Genomic DNA, 24886 nt, shown 5'->3' on the forward strand with positions numbered 1-24886 from the left:
TTTTTTTGTCCGGGTCACATACAAGTCCGACAGTGATGGCAGACTCAGTCAGCGACCTTTCCTGCTGTCCCGACAGTGCACGGTAGTTTTCAGATATTATGAGAGGATATTACGCCCAAACCAGACGGTAATGACTGATGTGCGGATGCTCTCTATGGTGGAGGTGTGAAATGACAGCAGTACGTTCTGGGGGAGATGGAACTTTACCAAGTGCCACAAGAAGTGCATATCCTCTACCGAGGCTTTCTGTTCGTGCCTGAGTCGTCGTGGTCTCCCTCCCCAGTCGTCGTGGTCTCCCTCCCCAGACGTCGTGGTCTCCCTCCCCAGTCGTCGTGGTCTCCCTCCCCATCCAGGACGTACACCGCAAGCACTGCATTATCAAGGACACCACCCATCTGTCCCGCAATCGCTCTGAAGTCTTACCATCAGGCAGAAGGTACCGCAGTATAACAAGGACCTTCAGACTGAGTAACAGCTTCATTCCCAGTCTGTTAGACTTTGAATACTCTGCTTCCACTGAGTTCAGTTTATTAATGACAGTGCCAGTGGCATTATACTGTTGTACATTTGACTATATGTTGTATACTGTCTTTATGTCAACTTGTAAATCTACAAAATATTTTATTATCCGTTAATGTTATTTCATGTGACGTAAGTGATATATGCATCTCCGTTATGGACCGTCCCGAGCTCGGCTGCGAAAGGATGAGGATTGAGCATGGGGCTAGCACCCCACCCTGTTACTGAAACACCAACAGGGCTCATCCCTGGGAGAGAAAGGATCCTCGAAGATGGCCTACCCTTGAATGACTGGCCCAGGACAGAGGACGCTGCCAAGCTGCTGTCGGCACCCTAAGCAACAGCAGCGGTGATGGCTTTACGTAATTGGTATTGATACGGTGTTATACACCGTGATCCCAGAGGAACGATGTTTCACTTAGCCGTATACACGTGTAAGTTGACCGACAGTAAACTTGAACTTGAACCAAATCACCAAGGGAAGATTCAAGTGCTCGGCGGTAATGGCAGAGCGAGAGGCAGACGTTCTTACCTTGCTGTAGTGTGAGCGCAGAATGAGAAGCAGGGCCGTGGTGATCAGTACGGCCACGGCACTGATGAGCAGGCAGAAAGCCCAGAAGAAACTCTTCAGATATTGGCTCATGTAGATGTGGAAGGTGGAGAATAGGCAGCACCACGTGGCAACATAGAAAACCTAATTGATCAACAGAGGACACTGTATTAAATATATTTATATTTTATTTAGCATCATTTGCACGTTGGTTGTTTGTCAGTTTTTGTTTATGTACAATTAAGTTCTATTATATTTCTTAATCTTTTACTGAGAATGCCTGAAAGACAATGCACTCCAAGATTATGTACGATGATACACACTTTGAAAATAAAGTTACTTTTACTTTGGCTTTTGAAAGGGTACACTTCCCGTGACTTTGACTTCAGCATCGCTTGTGCATCCCTGCTTTTCATGATCCCACCAATGACAGGGAGAGCGAGGCAGCGCGATTATTTACAGCACGGAATCGGCCCTTCCAGCCATGCCACCCAGCAATCCCGATTTCATTCCAGCCTAATCAGAGTACAATTTGAAACTCACGCAGCCAAGGGAAAAACGAACATCCAACTCCCTCTCCTATTCCCCCTCTCCCCCTCCCTCTTCTCCTCCTCTCCTTCCCCTTTCCACTCTCTCACCCTACCTCTCTTCACTTTCATGAAACTCTTTAAAGCCCACCTCTTTGAATGAATACTCTGAAACCCAAATGTCACTCCAAAACCTCTAAGCAACGTGTACAGGTGCATCATGGAAAGTATCCTGACCGGCTGTGTCACAGCCTGGTCTGGCGTTTCCAATGCACAGGAAGGCAAGAGGCTGCAGAGAGCAGTGGACACATCCTGGTGTATCATAGGGACATCCCTCCCCACCACTGACAATATCTACACGGGACACTGGGCATCTACCCTCAAGGACCCCCTCCACCTGGGTCATGCCCTCTTCTTGCTGCCACCACAGGGTAGTGGGCACCAAACTGTGAAGCCCCACACTGCCAGTTTTGGAACAGCCGTTCCCCTTCAGCCAGCAGGTTCCCAAACAGACCCGCACAGCCTCGAAACCTACCTCAGCATCAGAACAACTTATAAACTACCGCGGACTGGTATCAGATTATTAACTTTTTTGCATGAATGACTTGTCTTTTCGCTTTTTTTGTCTTGTATAGTGCATGTTCTGTGTGTTCCCCGGCCTGCTGCATTGTACTCGTATCCCACCATAACAACAAGCTCGACGACAAATTTTATGTGAAGTGGGACGAGGCTGAGCTTAGCCCCTGCTCTACCCACTTTACACTGATGACTGTGTGGCTGAGCACAGCTCCTACGCCATGTTCAAGTTTGCTGATGTCACCACTGTCACAGGCCAAGCCAAAGGTGGTGATGAATCAGCATATTGGAGAGAGATTGAAAATTCCGTGAGTGGCACCATAACAACAACCTGGTCAGTAAGACCAAGGAACTGATTATAGGTCGAGGAGACGGGAGGTCCATGAACCAGTCCTCATTGGAGGGTCAGCAACTCTCAGTTCCTTGGTGGTATCATTTCAGAGGAACTGCAGTTGCGAAGAAAGCATGGCAGTGACTCTAATTCCCTAGAAGTTTACAAAGATTCAGCATAACATCTGAAACTTTAATAGATGTGCGGTGGAGAGCATAATGGTATGGAAACACCAAACTTCTTGAATGGAAAATCCTACAAAAAAGTAGTGAATATAGCCCTCTCCATCACAGGTAAACCCCTCCCTACCGCTGAGCATTTTTGCAGGAAAGCAGCATCCATCAGACAGACATACTTTATTGATCCCCAGGGAAATTGGATACAGGAGCCTCATGACTCACACCACCAGGTTCAAGAACAGTTATTACCCCTCAATAATCAGGGTCTTGAACCAAAGGGGATAACTTAACTCACCCTATCATCGAATTGTTCCCACAAGTTACGAACTTGGGTGGAGCATTGGCTGGTCGGCAGAAATCAGACAGTGGGAATAAAGGGATCCTATTCTGGCTGCCTGCCGGTTACCAGTGGAGTTCCACAGGGGTCGGTGCTGGGACCGCTACTTTTTACGATGTATGTCAATGATTTGGACTATGGCATTAATGGATTTGTGGCTAAAGTTGCTGATGATACACAGGTAAGTGGAGGAGTGGGCAATGTTGAGCAAACAGAGAGCCTGCAGAGAGAATTTGATAGTTGAGGGGAATGGGCAAAGAAGTGGCAAATGAAATACAATGTTGGAAAGTGTATGGTCATGCACTTTGGTGGAAGAAATAAATGAGCAGACAATAATTTAGATGGCAAGAGAACTCAAAATGCAGAGACGCAAAGGGACTTGGAGGTCCTTGTGCAGGATACCCTAAAGGTTAACCTCCAGGGTGAGTTGGTGGTGAAGAAGGCAAATGCAATGGTGGCATTCATTTCTAGAGGTATAGAATATAAGAACAGGAATGTGATGTTGAGGCTCTATAAGGCACTCGTGAGACCACTTGGAGTATAGTGAGCAGTTTTAGGCTCCTTATTTTAGAAAGGATATACTGACATTGGAGAGGATTCAGAGAAGATTCACAAGAAAGATTCCAGGAATGAAAGGGTTACCGTATGAGGAATGTCTGGCAGCTCTTGGGCTGTATTCCCTGGAGTTCAGGAGAATGAGGGGATCTCATAGAAACATTCCAAATGTTAAAAGGCCTAAACAGATTAGATATAGCAAAGTTATTTCCCATGGTAGGGGAGTCTAGGACAAGAGGGCACGACTTCAAGATTGAAGGACATCCATTTAGAACAGAGATGCAGAGATATTACTTTAGTCAGAGGGTGGTAAATCTGTGGAATTTGTTGCCATAAGCAGTTGTGGAGGCCAAGTCATTGGGTATATTTAAGGTAGAGATAGATAGGTTCTTCATTAGCCAGGGTATCAAAGGGATGCGGAGAAGGCAGGGGAGTGGGGATGACTGGAAGAATCGGATCAGCCCGTGATTGAATGGCGGGGCAGACTGATGGGCTGAGTGGCCTACTTCTCATATATCTTATGGTCAACCTATGACGTCAGTTTCAAGGACTCTTCATTTCATGTTCTCAATATTTATTGCTTATTTATTTATTATTATCACTTTCTTTTTGTACTTGCATAACTTGTTACCTTTTGCACATTGGTTGAATGCCAAGTTGGTGCAGTCTTTCATTGATCAGACCATAAAACCATAAGACATATCTGCCCATCGAGTCTGCTCCGCCATTCCATCATGGCTGAACCTCCAACCCCATACACCTGCCTTCTTGCCATATCCTTTGATGCCCTGACCGATCAACTTCCACCTTAAATATACGCATGGACTTGGCAGTCTGTGGCAGATCATTCCACAGATTTACTATCTTTGGCTAAAATAATTCCTCCTTACCTCTGTTCAAAAGGTTCACACCTCAATTTTGAGGCTGTACCCTCTAGTTCCCAAAATCGAAGGGCAATACTTTAGAGCAGAGGTAAGGAGGAATTTTATATTATACTTAATCTGATTATGTTATGATTATTATTCTCTTGTGGAATTACTGAGTATGCCCAGAAGAATATTAATCTCAGAGTTGTATATGGTGACATATATGTACTTTGATAATAAATTTACTTTGAACTTTGGCTAGAAGCAGAATATGGATTTGTTACAATTAACTTTTATTGCAGGGTTCTTGCGGATGTTGGAAGGCTGATGCCAAGAATCTCATCAGTGTCTTTAGTTACACAACTATACTTCTGCACAGTTCACGTAACGCTATTACAACACTGGCTGTAAGATCGGCGTTCAGTTCCCGCCGCTGTCTGAAGGTGTTTGTACATTTTCCCGTGACCGCATGGGTTTCAGCCCGTTCCCTCCCACATTCCAAAGAGGGTTGGGCTAATGAGTTGGTGTGGGAAGCATGCCAACACTTGCGGGCTGCCCCGCACAATCCTCACTGATTTGATTTGACACAAATGATGCATTTCACTGTATGTTTTGATGTACATGTGACAAATAAAGCTAATTTTTATCCTCCACCTCAATTTTTAAAAAAATGGTGAAAAAGATTTGTAATTTTATTAATGGAAAATATCTTACCTTGTTACTCCCTAATACTTTGTATATCTCTACTATGTTAACACAATATCTGTCTCTAGTCACAGATACCTGTGGGGGTTGTTGAAATCTGATCCAGCAAGTTAGGATAAACTTTCCCCAAGAGTCAAGTTAGCCTATAGATGCTGTAACACCCGAGGCACCTTAAATGCCACAATTTCCTTTGCATGACAATAACATGCACAGAACATGAACAGTATCAGAACACAAGCATGTTCCTTTGTAACACAGACAGAAAGGAATTTCTCTAGGCAGAGGGTGGTAAATCTGTGGAAAACATTGTCAGGGCATCAAAGGTTACAGGGAGAAGCAGTAGAATGGGGTTGGGGGTAATAAATAAGCCATGATGGAATGACAGAGCAGACCTGATGGGCTGAATGGCCTAATTCTGCTCCAATGTCTTACGGAGATGAATTTGACCCCTCGCTTCCAAATGAACCAATTATAGTATAGATACTATATAAAGTCATAAAGAGGCCACTGACCCTGTAGGAATACAGAGAGAAGTGGTAGTTTTGTGAATACATATTATCAATGGGGAAATTGTCACTCCTTAGAATAGAACTGTTGAGCAGAAATGAGTTATGATGGGGTTTGATACTGATTGAGTGGTTGAGTCAGAGGGATAATTTGCACGCACACACACACACGTACGTACACCCATCCTCATCGAGGGATCAGCAGTGAAAACGGTGAGCTGCTTCAAGTTCCTGGGTGTCGACATCACTGAGGATCTTTCTTGAAGCAATCATGAAAAAGGCAAGCCAGTGGCTATATATTATTAGGAGTTTGAGGAGATTGGGCATGTCACCAGGCACTCCAGGGTGTGTACCAAGGAGAGGATTCTGACTGGTTGCATCGCCACTTGGCATGGAGAGGCCACTGCACAGGACTGAAAGTTGTAAGCTCAGCCAGTTCCGTACTGGGTGCGATCCTCCCCACGTCGAAGATATCCTTGACAAGTGATTCCTCAGAAAGTTGGCATCCATCATTACGGACCCCGATCACACAAGACATGCCTTCTCACTACGACCATCAGGGAGAAGGTACAAGCAGAGGTTCCCTACTTTTTCTATACCATGGACTAATACCAATAAACAAGGGGCACGTGGACCCCAGGTCGGGAACCCCTGAGGTACAGGATCCTGAATAGCCTCTTCCCCTCCACCAAAAGATCTCTGAATGGTCCATGATCATACATCACTATTTTGCTCTCTTTTTACACTACTTTTTAAAACATTTCTACCTTACTGCATTTCTTTTACATATTGCATTGTACTGCTGCTGAGAACAGCAATACCATGACAGTGATAATAACCCTGATCCTGCTTCATTCTGCCCGATCACAAATAATAGTTAACTGTTTATCTAATGGTTAATATGATGCTTCGCTAGGCCGGACGATGCGTTGGGTATAGTAACGATTGAGTGAGTCACCCTGGAACACTGCCTCTCTGATTCACCTCCTTGAGCTTGCCTCAACTACTCGAGAACAAAGAAACTGGAGCTTGGAGCTGCAAAGGTACAAAGGATTACTCAACAACACGAGGCTCCTGAAGAGCCCACCTTCAGTTTCACCTTTAGAATATAGAACAGCGCAGCACAAGAACACACCCTGTGGCCAATGTATGTTGTCTCAAAATAATTAAAATTAGTAATCAAATGCCCAACTGAATCAATCCCTTCTGCCCACGCAATGTCCATATCAATTCACGTTACTCTGGATTTCCAGCATCTGCAGAATCTCTTTGCTGCTCCACTGTGAATTGTCTTTGCGTATGCCTACCCTGAAGATGTTTAAATCTACTCTTTGGCAGGAGTTCAGTGAGACCCCCTCTCACTGGTCCCCCTCTGTGATCTCTGCTGTCCTCTGACTCTTTGACCTTTTAGCTTTTGTACTCCTTCCCTTCCTCCCATCTTCTTATTCTGGACTCTTCCCCCTTCCTTTCCAGTCCTGATGAAGGGTCTCCGCCTGGAATGGTTTATCCCTCTCCATCGTTGCTGTCTGAGTTCTTCCAGCATTTTGTGTGTGTTATACGCTGGATATCCAGCAACTGCAGAATCTCCTGTGTGCATATCCCTGCATTTCCTGCACATTCATGTGCCTATCTAAGAGTCCCTATCATACTGGTGTCCACCACCTCCCACAGTCAACACGTTCCAAGTGGCCACCGCTCTCTGTGTAAAATACCTGCCCTGCATATCTCCTTAGAACCTCCCTTCCACTATTAGACATTTCAATCCTGACTGAAAGATACCAGCGCTCTACTATTATCTATATATCTAATAATAAGATCATAAGACCATAAACACGGTAATAAGAAAGAAACGCGGATGGTTGTTTGCCTCCCAGATTCCAGGGTCTGGGATGTTTCTGATCACGTCCATGATATCCTGAAGTGAGAAGGTGAACAGCCAGAGGTTGTGGTATATATTGGTACCAACGACATATGCACAAAAAGGGAGAAGGTCCTGAAAACAGACTACAGTGAGTTAAGAAGGAAGTTGAGAAGCAGGACCTCAAAGGTAGTAATCTCAGGATTACTGCCTGTGCCACGCGACAGTGAGTATACAATAGAGTGAGGAATTGGAGCAGGGGTCAGAGATTCAGGTTTCTGGATCATTGGGACCTCTTTTGGGGCAGGCATGACCTATACAAAAAGGATGGATTGCACTTGAATCCAGGGGGACTAATTTCCTGGCAGGGAGGTTTGCTAAGGCTATTGGGGAGAGTTTAAACTAGAATTGCTGTGGGTTGGGAGCTTAACTGAAGAGATGGAGGAAGAGGCTGTTGGCTCACAAATAGAGAAAGCGTGTAGACAGTGCAAGAGGGAGGAGAGGCAGGTGATAGAGAAGGGGCACACTCAGACCGACGGTTTGAGATGTGTCTATTTTAATGTAAGAAGCATCATGAACAAAGCGGATGAGCTTAGAGCGTGGATCAGCACTTGGAGCTATGATGTTTTGGCCATTGCAGAGACTTGGATGGCTCCAGGACAGGAATCATTACTTCAAGTGCCAGGCTTTAGATGTTCCAGAAAGGACAGGGATGGAGAAGAGGTGGAGACATGACACTGCTGATCAGAGATAGTGTCATGGCTGCAGGAAAGGAGGAGATCGTCAACTGAGTCTCTGCGGGTGGAAGTTAGAAACAGGAAGGGGTCAATAACTCTTCTGGGTGTTTTGTTTACAGACCACCCAATAGTAACAGGGACATTGAGGAGCGGATAGGGAGACAGATTCTGGAAAGGTGTAATAATAACAAGGATGTTGCCTGGATTGGGGAGCATGCCTTATGAGAATAGGTTGAGTGAACTCGGCCTTTTTTTCCTTGGAGCGACAGAGGATGAGAGGGGACCTGATAGAAGTGTATAAGAAGATGAGAGGCATTGATCGTGTGGATAGTCAAAGGCTTTTTTCCTAGGGCTGAAATGGTTGCCACAAGAGGACACAGGTTTAAGGTGCTGGGGAGTAGGTATAGAGGAGATGTCAGGGGTAAGTTTTTTTACGCAGAGAGTGGTGAGTGTGTGGAATGGGCTGCCGGCAATGGTGGTGGAGGTGGATATGATAGGGTCTTTTAAGAGACTCCTGGATAGGTTCATGGAGCTTAGAAAACAGAGGGCTGTGGGAAACCCCAGGTAATTTCTAAAGGATGTACATGTTCAGTACAGCACTGTGGGCTGAAGGTTCTGTTTTGTGCTTTAGGCTTTCTATGCTTTTTTTTCTATAAGCGATGAAAGCAGAATCAGCCCATTGTGTCCACGCTGCCATTCCACCATGGTCGATTTATTTTCCCTCTCAAACCCATCCTTATGCCATCTCCCCGTAATCTTTGATGTCCTGACTAATCAAATACCTATCATCGTCCGCCTTAACTATAGGCACAGGATACAGAAGATGCTGTCTGTGGCAATGAATTCTACAGATTTATCACCCTCTGGCTAAAGAATATTTTCCTTTTCTCTGTTCTATATATTTCTGAATATTCTGTTCTGAAGCTGTAGCTTACTAGGTTTCCCTAATAGAAACATCCTCCCCACACGCACTCTATCTTGGTCTTCCAATACTAAATATGTTTCAATATGCCAACCCGTCTTTCCTTTCATCGCAGGCCCAAAACTGCTCACTATACTTCAAAGACAATCTGACCAACCTCAGTATTACGCCTTTGCTTCTGTATTCTAATCCTCTCAAAATGAATGCTAACATTGCATTTGCCGTCCTCACCACTGACTCGACCTGCAAGTTAACTTTTAGAGAATCCTGCACAAGGACTCCCAAGTCCCTTTGCACCTTTGATTTTTGAATATTTTCCCACTTTGAAAAACAGTCCACGCCTTTTACCAAAATGCATAACCATACACTTCCCTACACTGTATTCCACCTGACAGTTTTTTGGCCATTCTTCCAGTCTGTCTAAATTCTTCTGCAGATTCTCTGCTTCCGGAACACTGCCTGACCCTTCACCCATTTTCGCATTGTCTGCAAATCTGGCCACAAAGCCATCAGTTTTGTCAAATCGTTGACAGTAATGTGAAGAGAAATGGTCCCAATACCAACCTGCAAAACACCACTAGTCACTGGCAGCCGACCATAATCTTAACCTTATATTATAATTGTATAAACCTCGTATAATAATCTTATAACATCTTTTAACAAGATTATAGAATACTTTTACAGTCTGAGGGCAGATCTCCCAACAGCCTTTTCACTCCGGAGAAAACTATCCAACCTGTCTTTGCAGCAGACGCTCTCTAATCCAGACTGTATCCCAGTAGCATTCTGATTATTCCAGACTCACTAGCAGAAGTTGATAGAGCAAATGGCGTTACAGCAGAGACAGAGGCATTGAAGAGACTCTTGGATATGCACGTGAATGTGGACAGTGTGTATGCAGAAAGGATCGATTTAGTTTTGATTAATCTACTCACCAGCAGACATTAATAGGGACTGTGGTATCACAGGCCTTTTCAGTCCATGCCTACCTGCCTAGTTCACCTGTGGAGCATAACCCACCAAACGCCTCTCATTCATGTACTGAACCAAATGTCTGTTAAGTGTTGCTATCGAACCCAAATCCAGCACAGTGTTGACTATGCAGAGCTCTCTGGCGGCAGTAACTTGATTTTGAGAGGCCGCCCCTAAATCCCCCTCCCTCAGTACCCACAAGAAGAACCTCAATGAGGTTAGTGAAAAACATTCTTCTTATGATTCAGCGCAGTCTTGGCCACGTCCTAGGAATGTAGCTGGTCCTGCCCTCTCAGCTTGTTGAAATGCTCCATGTTTTGGTTAACGTAGAAATTATCCTGTTCTGGAATGATTTAAACTCACAGTGCCGACTGATTGGTCCCTGAAAACTCGGACTCATTCCTCAAACACACTTTATTAAGTTGTGACAAGGGGAACAGCCCGGCCCCTGTTGCAAGCATTCTTCTGAAGTCTAGCTTTGTGTATGTTTCAATTCATCAGTTGCCATTCCCAAAGCAGATCAATAGAAACTACAATCTAACAATACTTCGAAGTTAGTAAAGTAACTGCCTTGAATCCTTCTGTTACATTCTTATCTCATCTCCAGTAAGCAAAATGTCTCCGGCTCTTCTCATGTGTAAAAGTCAAAGTATATTTATTACCTAAGTGTCTATAGTTTATACAACCCTTCATACAGGCAGCTACAAAACAAAGAAACCCAACACAGCCCACCAAAACAAAGGAAGACGGTCAAACACCCAACGTGCAGAGAAAAAGAGAAAAACACGTGCTAACAATAGAAGTAGCATTCAGAACTGACGTTGACTAAAGTGAGTCACACTGTGATAGTTGCAGGCCACAGCCACAGCTCAGAGCGGAGTATCGAGTTGAAGTTAAGCATGGAGAAGAGTAAACACCAGGAAGCAGCGAGTTGGATCGGCCGGTGCCTTGCCTCTGGCCCTGATACTCTGTCCTTTTCAATCTGGCCCGGCGTTTAAATCGTTCAGCCCTTGCTCTTGGACCCAGACTCTGCCGCTAATACACTTCTGGGCCAGTGCTCCACCACCTCAATTCGGCCATACCCAACTTTTCCAATTCAACTCGGCGTTTACTATCAATCAAACCTTGGTTCTGTCCTCATTTTCAAGTCTGGTCTGGGCCTCGCTACCTCGACCCTGCATCGCCTCCACTCACCTCACCTCACCTCGGTTCTGCTGAACTGAATTGCCTCCCAGGGACAGCTAAACAGTGGCTTATTGCCCACTCTCCGGCCCGGACCCCACGGCCTCAATTCAACACGTACTCACCAAGCCGCAGCTATCCTGCACCCTTGAGAATTCAGTTCCCACAGTAAAATTTGCCAGGTCGTACAGACAGATCAAAAGCTCAACTCCGACAGGGAAGTGACAATCAATTGTTTGCAATGATCGATTAGCAAAAAAAATGAAGTACGAGGGGTTTGAAGTTAATAATTCATCAGGGGTGATTGATAAGTTTGTGGCCTAAGATAGAAGGAGATGAGTTATTAACCAAATTTTCTGCATAATCACTCAAAGAGTTGAACTGCATGTGCATGTAACGAGAGCTGTATAACTCATCTCCTTCTACCTTAGGCCACGAACTTATCAATCACCCCTGCTGTGGACACTTTCTGGAGGTCCAAGATCCGTATGCTCCACGACCGCTGGGCTAAGTGTGTAAATGTAGGAGGGGACTATGTTGAAAAATAAATGTGGTAGGTTTTCTAAAATTGACTCCTTCCACCTTAGGCCACGAACTTATCAATCACCCCTCATACTTAGTTCATTAAGAAATTGAGGAATTAAGGAAGCTATGCTCTTTCTTCAAAGGCCACACTGGGTTGTCCACACGTTGCCAGTGGCTATCCTCTCCTGGGCATTACCCTTAACCCCTTACCTTGTGCCAACGGCCACAACTGATCGGAAATGGAATTACTTACGGGGGCGAAGAGCATCAGGAAGCCACTGGAATTGAAGTACATGTATCTTCTGACTTCAGAGGTCATCAGGGATGCTTCGATGGGCAGCTTGTAATCTTCTGGTGGTATCTGTGCAGTGTGAAAATAACAGCAATGTGAATCAAGCTTTCCATTTTGCCATGCGTTTCCCTAAACACGCAATCTCTTGTTCATCCACCAAAGGTTCAAAGTACATACGCAACCTTGAGATTCATCTTCTCGCAAAGAAGCACAATAGAATCCGTAATAAAAGCACAGAACAAAGACTGTCACACATCCACTGTAAGAAAAGTAATAAATCGTACAAACAGTGAAAAGAGAACAAATGACACACAGAACGTGAACCACAGAGTGTCCGAACGTGAGTCCTCAGCCTTGGCGCCAGTCCCGAAGCCCAGCGGCAACAGAGTCCAGGAACAGACCCTCTTCCGCGCTGAGGCGAGTGAGCTGCACACCAGCTCACCATTCGTCCTTCGCCCTCAGACTCGATACCTCAACCTCTTTCATCTGGCTTGGCGCCTACATTGGCTAAAGATTGATTCAGTTTCCGCTCTCGTACCCGGGTCCCACCGTTGTACTCCGGCCCCGAAGTCCCCTCCAGCGATGGCCACACTGCAACCCTGCAGGGCCCAGCCCGCTCCACCCTTCCATCGACTCTGTCTGACCCCTTTTCAAGATGTCTTTGCAACTTGTTCTCAGCATTTCTAACTTTTTAAAATTTGCACCATTTGTCTTTTCACATTAGTTGCTTGTCAGTCTTTGTTTGTTTTCCTGCAAATGCCTGCAAGAAAATGAAGCTCAGTATACACACGCAGTGGCCACTTTCTCAGGCACACCCAGTCCCTAATAAAGTGGCCAGCGGGTGGTCTTCCCCTGCTGTAGCCCATTCTCTTCAAGGTTCAACATGTTGTGTGTTCAGAGATGCTCTTCTGTACACCCCTGTTATAAAGTACAATTATTTGAGTTACTGTCACTTTCCTGTCGGCTTGAACCAGCCTGCCCATTCTCCTCCAACCTCTGTCATTAACGAGGTTTTCTCGCCCACAGAACTGACACTCACTGGATGTTTTCTGTTTTTCACACCATTCTCTGTAAACTCTAGTGTGTGTCAAATCCCAGGAGATCAGCAGCTTCTGAGATACGCAAGCCACCCCATCTGGCACCAACAGTCGTTCCATGGTCAAAGTCACTGAGATCACATTTCTACCCCCTTCTGATGTTTGGTCTGAACAATGGCTGCACTCCTTGACCACGTCTACATGCTGTTTTGCATTGAGTTGCTGCCACATGATTGGCTGATTAGATATTTGCATTAACGAGCAGGTGTACCTAATAAACTGTCCAATGAGTGGACATACATTCTTTCATAATAAATTTACTTTGAATTTTGAACTTCTTGTGCCGCATATTGTGAAAATTCATTTCTAAATCCACTTCTTTCCCTCCCACACCATCCACTGATTTCAAGACCTTAAATGTCCAAATTATTCAGTATCTGTTCTAATGGTTACCTTAACACACCGGTATTAAATTTAGTTTCATAAAGTTCCCATAATGGATCTTGGGTTAAATATTAAAACTTAGTTTATTTGTTGTACACACATCAGAACATAGAGTGAAATGTGGCATCTGTAGCAACGGCCGACGCAGTCCGAGGAGAACGTGCTGGCGGACAGACGGTGCCAACATAGCTACTTTGGAATGTGGGAGATAATCGGAGCCCTCAGAGAAATCTCGCGCAGCCACGAACAGAGCTTATAAGCTCCGTACGCACAGCAGTGAGAATCTAACTCTGATCACTGTAAAGGTTATGTCAACCACTATGTTACCGCACCACTCGTGATCCATCGTGCTTTACCGCGTCACAGATGAATGCCACATTACAGTATAGGATCAATAGATAAGGAGAAATGAAATTCAATACACGGCACAAGCGAAACTCAGAAGCATATTGTCACGCAACATTTCACTGATCCCTTGTGTATGCAGACAGGCGAGGATCGGGTTATATTTAGCATTGTCGTGGTAACAAGGTTCGGAGAGCCACAGCTGAAAAGGGGCCTGGCCTCTGGCGAAAGACTCTTGCAGAGTTTCATTACATATCATGCCTCTGTCCTCACCACCACCGTATCCACATACATCCTCTGTCCTCACCACCACCGTATCCACATACGTCCTCTGTCCTCACCACCACCGTATCCACATACATCCTCTGTCCTCACCACCACCGTATCCATATACATCCTCTGTCCTCACGACCACCGTATCCACATACGTCCTCTGTCCTCACCACCACCGTATCCACATACGTCCTCTGTCCTCACCACCACCGCATCCACATACATCCTCTGTCCTCACCACCACCCTATCCACATACATCCTCTGTCCTCACCACCACCCTATCCACATACATCCTCTGTCCTCACCACCACCGTATCCACATACATCCTCTGTCCTCACCACCACCGTATCCACATACGTCCTCTGTCCTCACCACCACACTATCCACATACGTCCTCTGTCCTCACCACCACCGCATCCACATACATCCTCTGTCCTCACCACCACCGTATCCACATACATCCTCTGTCCTCACCACTACCGTATCCACATACGTCCTCTGTCCTCACCACCACCGTATCCACATACATCCTCTGTCCTCACCACCACCGTATCCACATACGTCCTCTGTCCTCACCACCACCGTATCCACATACATCCTCTGTCCTCACCACCACCGTACCCACATACATCCTCTGTCCTCACCACCACCCTATCCACATACATCCTCTGACCTCACCACCACCGTATCCACATACATCCTCTGTCCTCACCACCACCGTATCCACATACGTCCTCTGTCCTCACCACCACCGTATCCACATACGTCCTCTGTCCTCACCACCACCGTATCCTCATACGTCCTCTGTCCTCACCACCACCCTATCCACATACGTCCTCTGTCCTCACCACCACCGTATCCACATACGTCCTCTGTCCTCACCACCACCGTATCCATATACGTCCTCTGTCCTCACCACCACCCTATCCACATACGTCCTCTGTCCTCACCACCACCGTATCCACATACGTCCTCTGTCCTCACCACCACCGTATCCACATACGTCCTCTGTCCTCACCACCACCGTATCCTCATACGTCCTCTGTCCTCACCACCATCGTATCCACATACATCCTCTGTCCTCACCACCACCGTATCCACATACATCCTCTGTCCTCACCACCACCCTATCCACATACGTCCTCTGACCTCACCACCACCCTATCCACATACGTCCTCTGACCTCACCACCACCCTATCCACATACGTCCTCTATCCTCACCACCACCCTATCCACATACATCCTCTGTCCTCACCACCACCCTATCCACATACATCCTCTGTCCTCACCACCACCGTATCCACATACGTCCTCTGTCCTCACCACTACCGTATCCACATACGTCCTCTGTCCTCACCACCACCGTATCCACATACATCCTCTGTCCTCACCACCACCCTATCCACATACATCCTCTGTCCTCACCACCACCGTATCCACATACATCCTCTGTCCTCACCACCACCGCATCCACATACGTCCTCTGTCCTCACCACCACCGTATCCACATACGTCCTCTGTCCTCACCACCACCGTATCCACATACGTCCTCTGTCCTCACCACCACCCTATCCACATACATCCTCTGTCCTCACCACCACCGTATCCACATACGTCCTCTGTCCTCACCACCACCGTATCCATATACATCCTCTGTCCTCACCACCACCCTATCCACATACGTCCTCTGTCCTCACCACCACCGTATCCACATACATCCTCTGTCCTCACCACCACCCTATCCACATACATCCTCTGTCCTCACCACCACCCTATCCACATACATCCTCTGTCCTCACCACCACCGTATCCACATACGTCCTCTGTCCTCACCACCACCGTATCCACATACGTCCTCTGTCCTCACCACCACCCTATCCACATACGTCCTCTGTCCTCACCACCACCGTATCCACATACGTCCTCTGTCCTCACCACCACCGTATCCATATACGTCCTCTGTCCTCACCACCACCCTATCCACATACGTCCTCTGTCCTCACCACCACCGTATCCACATACGTCCTCTGTCCTCACCACCACCGTATCCATATACATCCTCTGTCCTCACCACCACCCTATCCACATACGTCCTCTGTCCTCACCACCACCGTATACACATACGTCCTCTGTCCTCACCACCACCGTATCCACATACATCCTCTGTCCTCACCACCACCCTATCCACATACGTCCTCTGTCCTCACCACCACCGTATCCACATACATCCTCTGTCCTCACCACCACCCTATCCACATACGTCCTCTGACCTCACCACCACCGTATCCATATACATCCTCTGTCCTCACCACCACCGTATCCACATACGTCCTCTGTCCTCACCACCACCGTATCCACATACGTCCTCTGACCTCACCACCACCCTATCCACATACGTCCTCTATCCTCACCACCACCCTATCCACATACGTCCTCTGTCCTCACCACCACCGTATCCACATACATCCTCTGTCCTCACCACCACCCTATCCACATACGTCCTCTATCCTCACCACCACCGTATCCACATACATCCTCTGTCCTCACCACCATCGTATCCACATACGTCCTCTGTCCTCACCACCACCGCATCCACATACATCCTCTGTCCTCACCACCACCGCATCCACATACATCCTCTGTCCTCACCACCACCCTATCCACATACGTCCTCTGTCCTCACCACCACCGTATCCACATACATCCTCTGTCCTCACCACCACCGCATCCACATACGTCCTCTGTCCTCACCACCACCGTATCCACATACGTCCTCTGTCCTCACCACCACTGCATCCACATACATCCTCTGTCCTCACCACCACCGTATCCACATACATCCTCTATCCTCACCACCACCCTATCCACATACGTCCTCTGTCCTCACCACCACCGTATCCATATACATCCTCTGTCCTCACCACCACCGTATCCACATACATCCTCTGTCCTCACCACCACCGTATTCACATACATCCTCTGTCCTCACCACCACCCTATCCACATACGTCCTCTGTCCTCACCACCACCGTATCCATATACATCCTCTGTCCTCACCACCACCGTATCCACATACATCCTCTGTCCTCACCACCACCCTATCCACATACGTCCTCTGTCCTCACCACCACCGTATCCATATACATCCTCTGTCCTCACCACCACCGTATCCACATACATCCTCTGTCCTCACCACCACCGTATCCACATACATCCTCTGTCCTCACCACCACCCTATCCACATACATCCTCTGTCCTCACCACCACCGTATCCACATACATCCTCTGTCCTCACCACCACCCTATCCACATACATCCTCTGTCCTCACCACCACCCTATCCACATACGTCCTCTGTCCTCACCACCACCCTATCCACATACGTCCTCTGTCCTCACCACCACCGTATCCATATACATCCTCTGTCCTCACCACCACCGTATCCACATACATCCTCTGTCCTCACCACCACCGTATCCACATACATCCTCTGTCCTCACCACCACCCTATCCACATACATCCTCTGTCCTCACCACCACCGTATCCACATACATCCTCTGTCCTCACCACCACCGTATCCACATACATCCTCTGTCCTCACCACCACCGCATCCACATACATCCTCTATCCTCACCACCACCGTATCCACATACGTCCTCTGTCCTCACCACCACCCTATCCACATACATCCTCTGTCCTCACCACCACCCTATCCACATACGTCCTCTGTCCTCACCACCACCCTATCCACATACATCCTCTGTCCTCACCACCACCCTATCCACATACGTCCTCTGTCCTCACCACCACCCTATCCACATACATCCTCTGTCCTCACCACCACCCTATCCACATACGTCCTCTGTCCTCACCACCACCCTATCCACATACATCCTCTGTCCTCACCACCACCGCATCCACATACGTCCTCTGTCCTCACCACCACCGTATCCACATACGTCCTCTGTCCTCACCACCACCCTATCCACATACATCCTCTGTCCTCACCACCACCGCATCCACATACGTCCTCTGTCCTCACCACCACCGTATCCACATACGTCCTCTGTCCTCACCACCACCGTATCCACATACATCCTCTGTCCTCACCACCACCGTATCCACATACGTCCTCTGTCCTCACCACCACCGTATCCACATACATCCTCTGTCCTCACCACTACCGTATCCACATACGTCCTCTGTCCTCACCACCACCGTATCCACATACGTCCTCTGTCCTCACCACCACCCTATCCACATACATTCTCTGTCCTCACCACCACCGTATCCATATACATCCTCTGTCCTCACCACCACCCTATCCACATACGTCCTCTGTCCTCACCACCACCGTATCCTCATACGTCCTCTGTCCTCACCACCACCCTATCCACATACATCCTCTGTCCTCACCACCACCGTATCCATATACATCCTCTGTCCTCACCACCACCCTATCCACATACGTCCTCTGTCCTCACCACCACCGTATCCTCATACGTCCTCTGTCCTCACCACCACCCTATCCACATACATCCTCTGTCCTCACCACCACTCTATCCACATACATCCTCTGTCCTCACCACCACCGCATCCACATACATCCTCTGTCCTCACCACCACCCTATCCACATACATCCTCTGTCCTCACCACCACCCTATCCACATACGTCCTCTGTCCTCACCACCACCGTATCCACATACATCCTCTGTCCTCACCACCACCGTATCCATATACATCCTCTGTCCTCACCACCACCGTATCCTCATACGTCCTCTGTCCTCACCACCACCCTATCCACATACATCCTCTGTCCTCACCACCACCCTATCCACATACGTCCTCTGTCCTCACCACCACCGTATCCACATACATCCTCTGTCCTCACCACCACCCTATCCACATACGTCCTCTGTCCTCACCACCACCGTATCCACATACATCCTCTGTCCTCACCACCACCGCATCCACATACGTCCTCTGTCCTCACCACCACCGTATCCACATACATCCTCTGTCCTCACCACCACTCTATCCACATACATCCTCTGTCCTCACCACCACCGTATCCACATACATCCTCTGTCCTCACCACCACTCTATCCACATACATCCTCTGTCCTCACCACCACCGCATCCACATACATCCTCTGTCCTCACCACCACCGTATGCACATACATCCTCTGTCCTCACCACCACCGCATCCACATACGTCCTCTGTCCTCATCACCACCGTATCCACATACATCCTCTGTCCTCACCATCACCCTATCCACATACATCCTCTGTCCTCACCACCACCGTATCCATATACGTCCTCAGTCCTCACCACCACCCTATCCACATAAGTCCTCTGTCCTCACCACCACCGTATCCATATACGTCCTCTGTCCTCACCACCACCCTATCCACATACGTCCTCTGTCCTCACCACCACCGTATCCTCATACATCCTCTGTCCTCACCACCACCCTATCCACATACGTCCTCTGTCCTCACCACCACCGTATCCACATACATCCTCTGTCCTCACCACCACCGTATCCATATACGTCCTCTGTCCTCACCACCACCGTATCCACATACATCCTCTGTCCTCACCACCACCCTATCCACATACGTCCTCTGTCCTCACCACCACCGTATCCACATACATCCTCTGTCCTCACCACTACCGTATCCACATACATCCTCTGTCCTCACCACTACCCTATCCACATACATCCTCTGTCCTCACCACCACCGCATCCATATACATCCTCTGTCCTCACCACCACCGTATCCACATACATCCTCTGTCCTCACCACCACCGTATCCACATACATCCTCTGTCCTCACCACCACCGTATCCACATACGTCCTCTGTCCTCACCACCACCCTATCCACATACGTCCTCTGTCCTCACCACCACCCTATCCACATACGTCCTCTGTCCTCACCACCACCGTATCCACATACATCCTCTGTCCTCACCACCACCCTATCCACATACGTCCTCTGTCCTCACCACCACCGTATCCACATACATCCTCTGTCCTCACCACCACCCTATCCACATACGTCCTCTGTCCTCACCACCACCGTATCCACATACATCCTCTGTCCTCACCACCACCGTATCCATATACGTCCTCTGTCCTCACCACCACCCTATCCACATACATCCTCTGTCCTCACCACCACCGTATCCATATACATTTTCTGTCCTCACCACCACGTATCCACATACATCCTCTGTCCTCACCACCACCGTATCCACATACGTCCTCTGTCCTCACCACCACCGTATCCACATACGTCCTCTGTCCTCACCACCACCCTATCCACATACGTCCTCTGTCCTCACCACCACCATATCCACATACATCCTCTGTCCTCACCACCACCGTATCCACATACGTCCTCTGTCCTCACCACCACCGTATCCACATACGTCCTCTGTCCTCACCACCACCGTATCCATATACATTTTCTGTCCTCACCACCACCGTATCCACATACATCCTCTGTCCTCACCACCACCGTATCCACATACGTCCTCTGTCCTCACCACCACCCTATCCACATACGTCCTCTGTCCTCACCACCACCGTATCCACATACGTCCTCTGTCCTCACCACCACCCTATCCACATACATCCTCTGTCCTCACCACCACCGTATCCACATACGTCCTCTGTCCTCACCACCACCCTATCCACATACGTCCTCTGTCCTCACCACCACCCTATCCACATACATCCTCTGTCCTCACCACCACCCTATCCACATACGTCCTCTGTCCTCACCACCACCGTATCCACATACGTCCTCTGTCCTCACCACCACCGTATCCACATACGTCCTCTGTCCTCACCACTACCGTATCCACATACGTCCTCTGTCCTCAACACCACCGTATCCACATACGTCCTCTGTCCTCACCACCACCCTATCCACATACGTCCTCTGTCCTCACCACCACCGTATCCACATACATCCTCTGTCCTCACCACCACCGTATCCACATACATCCTCTGTCCTCACCACCACCGTATCCACATACATCCTCTGTCCTCACCACCACCGCATCCACATACATCCTCTGTCCTCACCACCACCGTATCCACATACATCCTCTGTCCTCACCACCACCGTATCCACATACGTCCTCTGTCCTCACCACCACCGTATCCACATACGTCCTCTGTCCTCACCACCATCGTATCCACATACATCCTCTGTCCTCACCACCACCGTATCCACATACGTCCTCTGTCCTCACCACCACCCTATCCACATACATCCTCTGTCCTCACCACCACCCTATCCACATACGTCCTCTGTCCTCACCACCACCGTATCCACATACGTCCTCTGTCCTCACCACCACCGTATCCACATACATCCTCTGTCCTCACCACCACCGTATCCACATACATCCTCTGTCCTCACCACCACCGTATCCACATACATCCTCTGTCCTCACCACCACCGTATCCACATACGTCCTCTGTCCTCACCACCATCGTATCCACATACATCCTCTGTCCTCACCACCACCGTATCCACATACATCCTCTGTCCTCACCACCACCGTATCCACATACGTCCTCTGTCCTCACCACCACCCTATCCACATACGTCCTCTGTCCTCACCACCACCATATCCACATACATCCTCTGTCCTCACCACCACCGTATCCACATACGTCCTCTGTCCTCACCACCACCGTATCCACATACGTCCTCTGTCCTCACCACCACCGTATCCATATACATTTTCTGTCCTCACCACCACCGTATCCACATACGTCCTCTGTCCTCACCACCACCGTATCCATATACATTTTCTGTCCTCACCACCACCGTATCCACATACATCCTCTGTCCTCACCACCACCGTATCCACATACGTCCTCTGTCCTCACCACCACCCTATCCACATACGTCCTCTGTCCTCACCACCACCCTATCCACATACGTCCTCTGTCCTCACCACCACCGTATCCACATACATCCTCTGTCCTCACCACCACCGTATCCATATACGTCCTCTGTCCTCACCACCACCCTATCCACATACATCCTCTGTCCTCACCACCACCGTATCCATATACATTTTCTGTCCTCACCACCACGTATCCACATACATCCTCTGTCCTCACCACCACCGTATCCACATACGTCCTCTGTCCTCACCACCACCGTATCCACATACGTCCTCTGTCCTCACCACCACCCTATCCACATACGTCCTCTGTCCTCACCACCACCATATCCACATACATCCTCTGTCCTCACCACCACCGTATCCACATACGTCCTCTGTCCTCACCACCACCGTATCCACATACGTCCTCTGTCCTCACCACCACCGTATCCATATACATTTTCTGTCCTCACCACCACCGTATCCACATACATCCTCTGTCCTCACCACCACCGTATCCACATACGTCCTCTGTCCTCACCACCACCCTATCCACATACGTCCTCTGTCCTCACCACCACCGTATCCACATACGTCCTCTGTCCTCACCACCACCCTATCCACATACATCCTCTGTCCTCACCACCACCGTATCCACATACGTCCTCTGTCCTCACCACCACCCTATCCACATACGTCCTCTGTCCTCACCACCACCCTATCCACATACATCCTCTGTCCTCACCACCACCCTATCCACATACGTCCTCTGTCCTCACCACCACCGTATCCACATACGTCCTCTGTCCTCACCACCACCGTATCCACATACGTCCTCTGTCCTCACCACTACCGTATCCACATACGTCCTCTGTCCTCAACACCACCGTATCCACATACGTCCTCTGTCCTCACCACCACCCTATCCACATACGTCCTCTGTCCTCACCACCACCGTATCCACATACATCCTCTGTCCTCACCACCACCGTATCCACATACATCCTCTGTCCTCACCACCACCGTATCCACATACATCCTCTGTCCTCACCACCACCGCATCCACATACATCCTCTGTCCTCACCACCACCGTATCCACATACATCCTCTGTCCTCACCACCACCGTATCCACATACGTCCTCTGTCCTCACCACCACCGTATCCACATACGTCCTCTGTCCTCACCACCATCGTATCCACATACATCCTCTGTCCTCACCACCACCGTATCCACATACGTCCTCTGTCCTCACCACCACCCTATCCACATACATCCTCTGTCCTCACCACCACCCTATCCACATACGTCCTCTGTCCTCACCACCACCGTATCCACATACGTCCTCTGTCCTCACCACCACCGTATCCACATACATCCTCTGTCCTCACCACCACCGTATCCACATACATCCTCTGTCCTCACCACCACCGTATCCACATACATCCTCTGTCCTCACCACCACCGTATCCACATACGTCCTCTGTCCTCACCACCATCGTATCCACATACATCCTCTGTCCTCACCACCACCGTATCCACATACATCCTCTGTCCTCACCACCACCGTATCCACATACGTCCTCTGTCCTCACCACCACCCTATCCACATACGTCCTCTGTCCTCACCACCACCATATCCACATACATCCTCTGTCCTCACCACCACCGTATCCACATACGTCCTCTGTCCTCACCACCACCGTATCCACATACGTCCTCTGTCCTCACCACCACCGTATCCATATACATTTTCTGTCCTCACCACCACCGTATCCACATACGTCCTCTGTCCTCACCACCACCGTATCCATATACATTTTCTGTCCTCACCACCACCGTATCCACATACATCCTCTGTCCTCACCACCACCGTATCCACATACGTCCTCTGTCCTCACCACCACCCTATCCACATACGTCCTCTGTCCTCACCACCACCCTATCCACATACATCCTCTGTCCTCACCACCACCGTATCCAGATACATTTTCTGTCCTCACCACCACCGTATCCACATACATCCTCTGTCCTCACCACCACCGTATCCACATACGTCCTCTGTCCTCACCACCACCCTATCCACATACGTCCTCTGTCCTCACCACCACCCTATCCACATACGTCCTCTGTCCTCACCACCACCGTATCCACATACATCCTCTGTCCTCACCACCACCGTATCCACATACGTCCTTTGTCCTCACCACCACCGTATCCACATACGTCCTCTGTCCTCACCACCACCGTATCCACATACATCCTCTGTCCTCACCACCACCCTATCCACATACATCCTCTGTCCTCACCACCACCGTATCCACATACATCCTCTGTCCTCACCACCACCGTATCCACATACATCCTCTGTCCTCACCACCACCCTATCCACATACATCCTCTGTCCTCACCACCACCCTATCCACATACATCCTCTGTCCTCACCACCACCGTATCCACATACATCCTCTGTCCTCACCACCACCCTATCCACATACATCCTCTGTCCTCACCACCACCGTATCCACATACGTCCTCTGTCCTCACCACCACCGTATCCACATACGTCCTCTGTCCTCACCACCACCGTATCCACATACATCCTCTGTCCTCACCACCACCCTATCCACATACATCCTCTGTCCACACCACCATCGTATCCACATACGTCCTCTGTCCTCACCACCACCCTATCCACATACATCCTCTGTCCTCACCACCATCG

At 48.8% G+C, this 24886-nt stretch overlaps 1 protein-coding gene across 2 annotated transcripts in view; it reads right to left on the reverse strand.

The window, feature by feature from the left end:
* tmem268 (transmembrane protein 268) overlaps window positions 1-24886 on the reverse strand; it is a 77088-nt gene that overhangs the window by 19318 nt on the left and 32884 nt on the right. For both annotated transcript variants that reach the window (XM_073035005.1, XM_073035009.1), the window contains exons 5-6: window positions 12101-12208; window positions 1052-1213 (exon numbers count right to left, since the gene is read on the reverse strand). In XM_073035005.1, the coding sequence (XP_072891106.1) occupies window positions 1052-1213; window positions 12101-12208 (270 nt within the window). The remainder of the gene's footprint in view (window positions 1-1051; window positions 1214-12100; window positions 12209-24886) is intronic.

Source organism: Hemitrygon akajei, chromosome 2 (assembly GCF_048418815.1).
Source record: "Hemitrygon akajei chromosome 2, sHemAka1.3, whole genome shotgun sequence".
NCBI lineage: Eukaryota > Metazoa > Chordata > Chondrichthyes > Myliobatiformes > Dasyatidae > Hemitrygon > Hemitrygon akajei.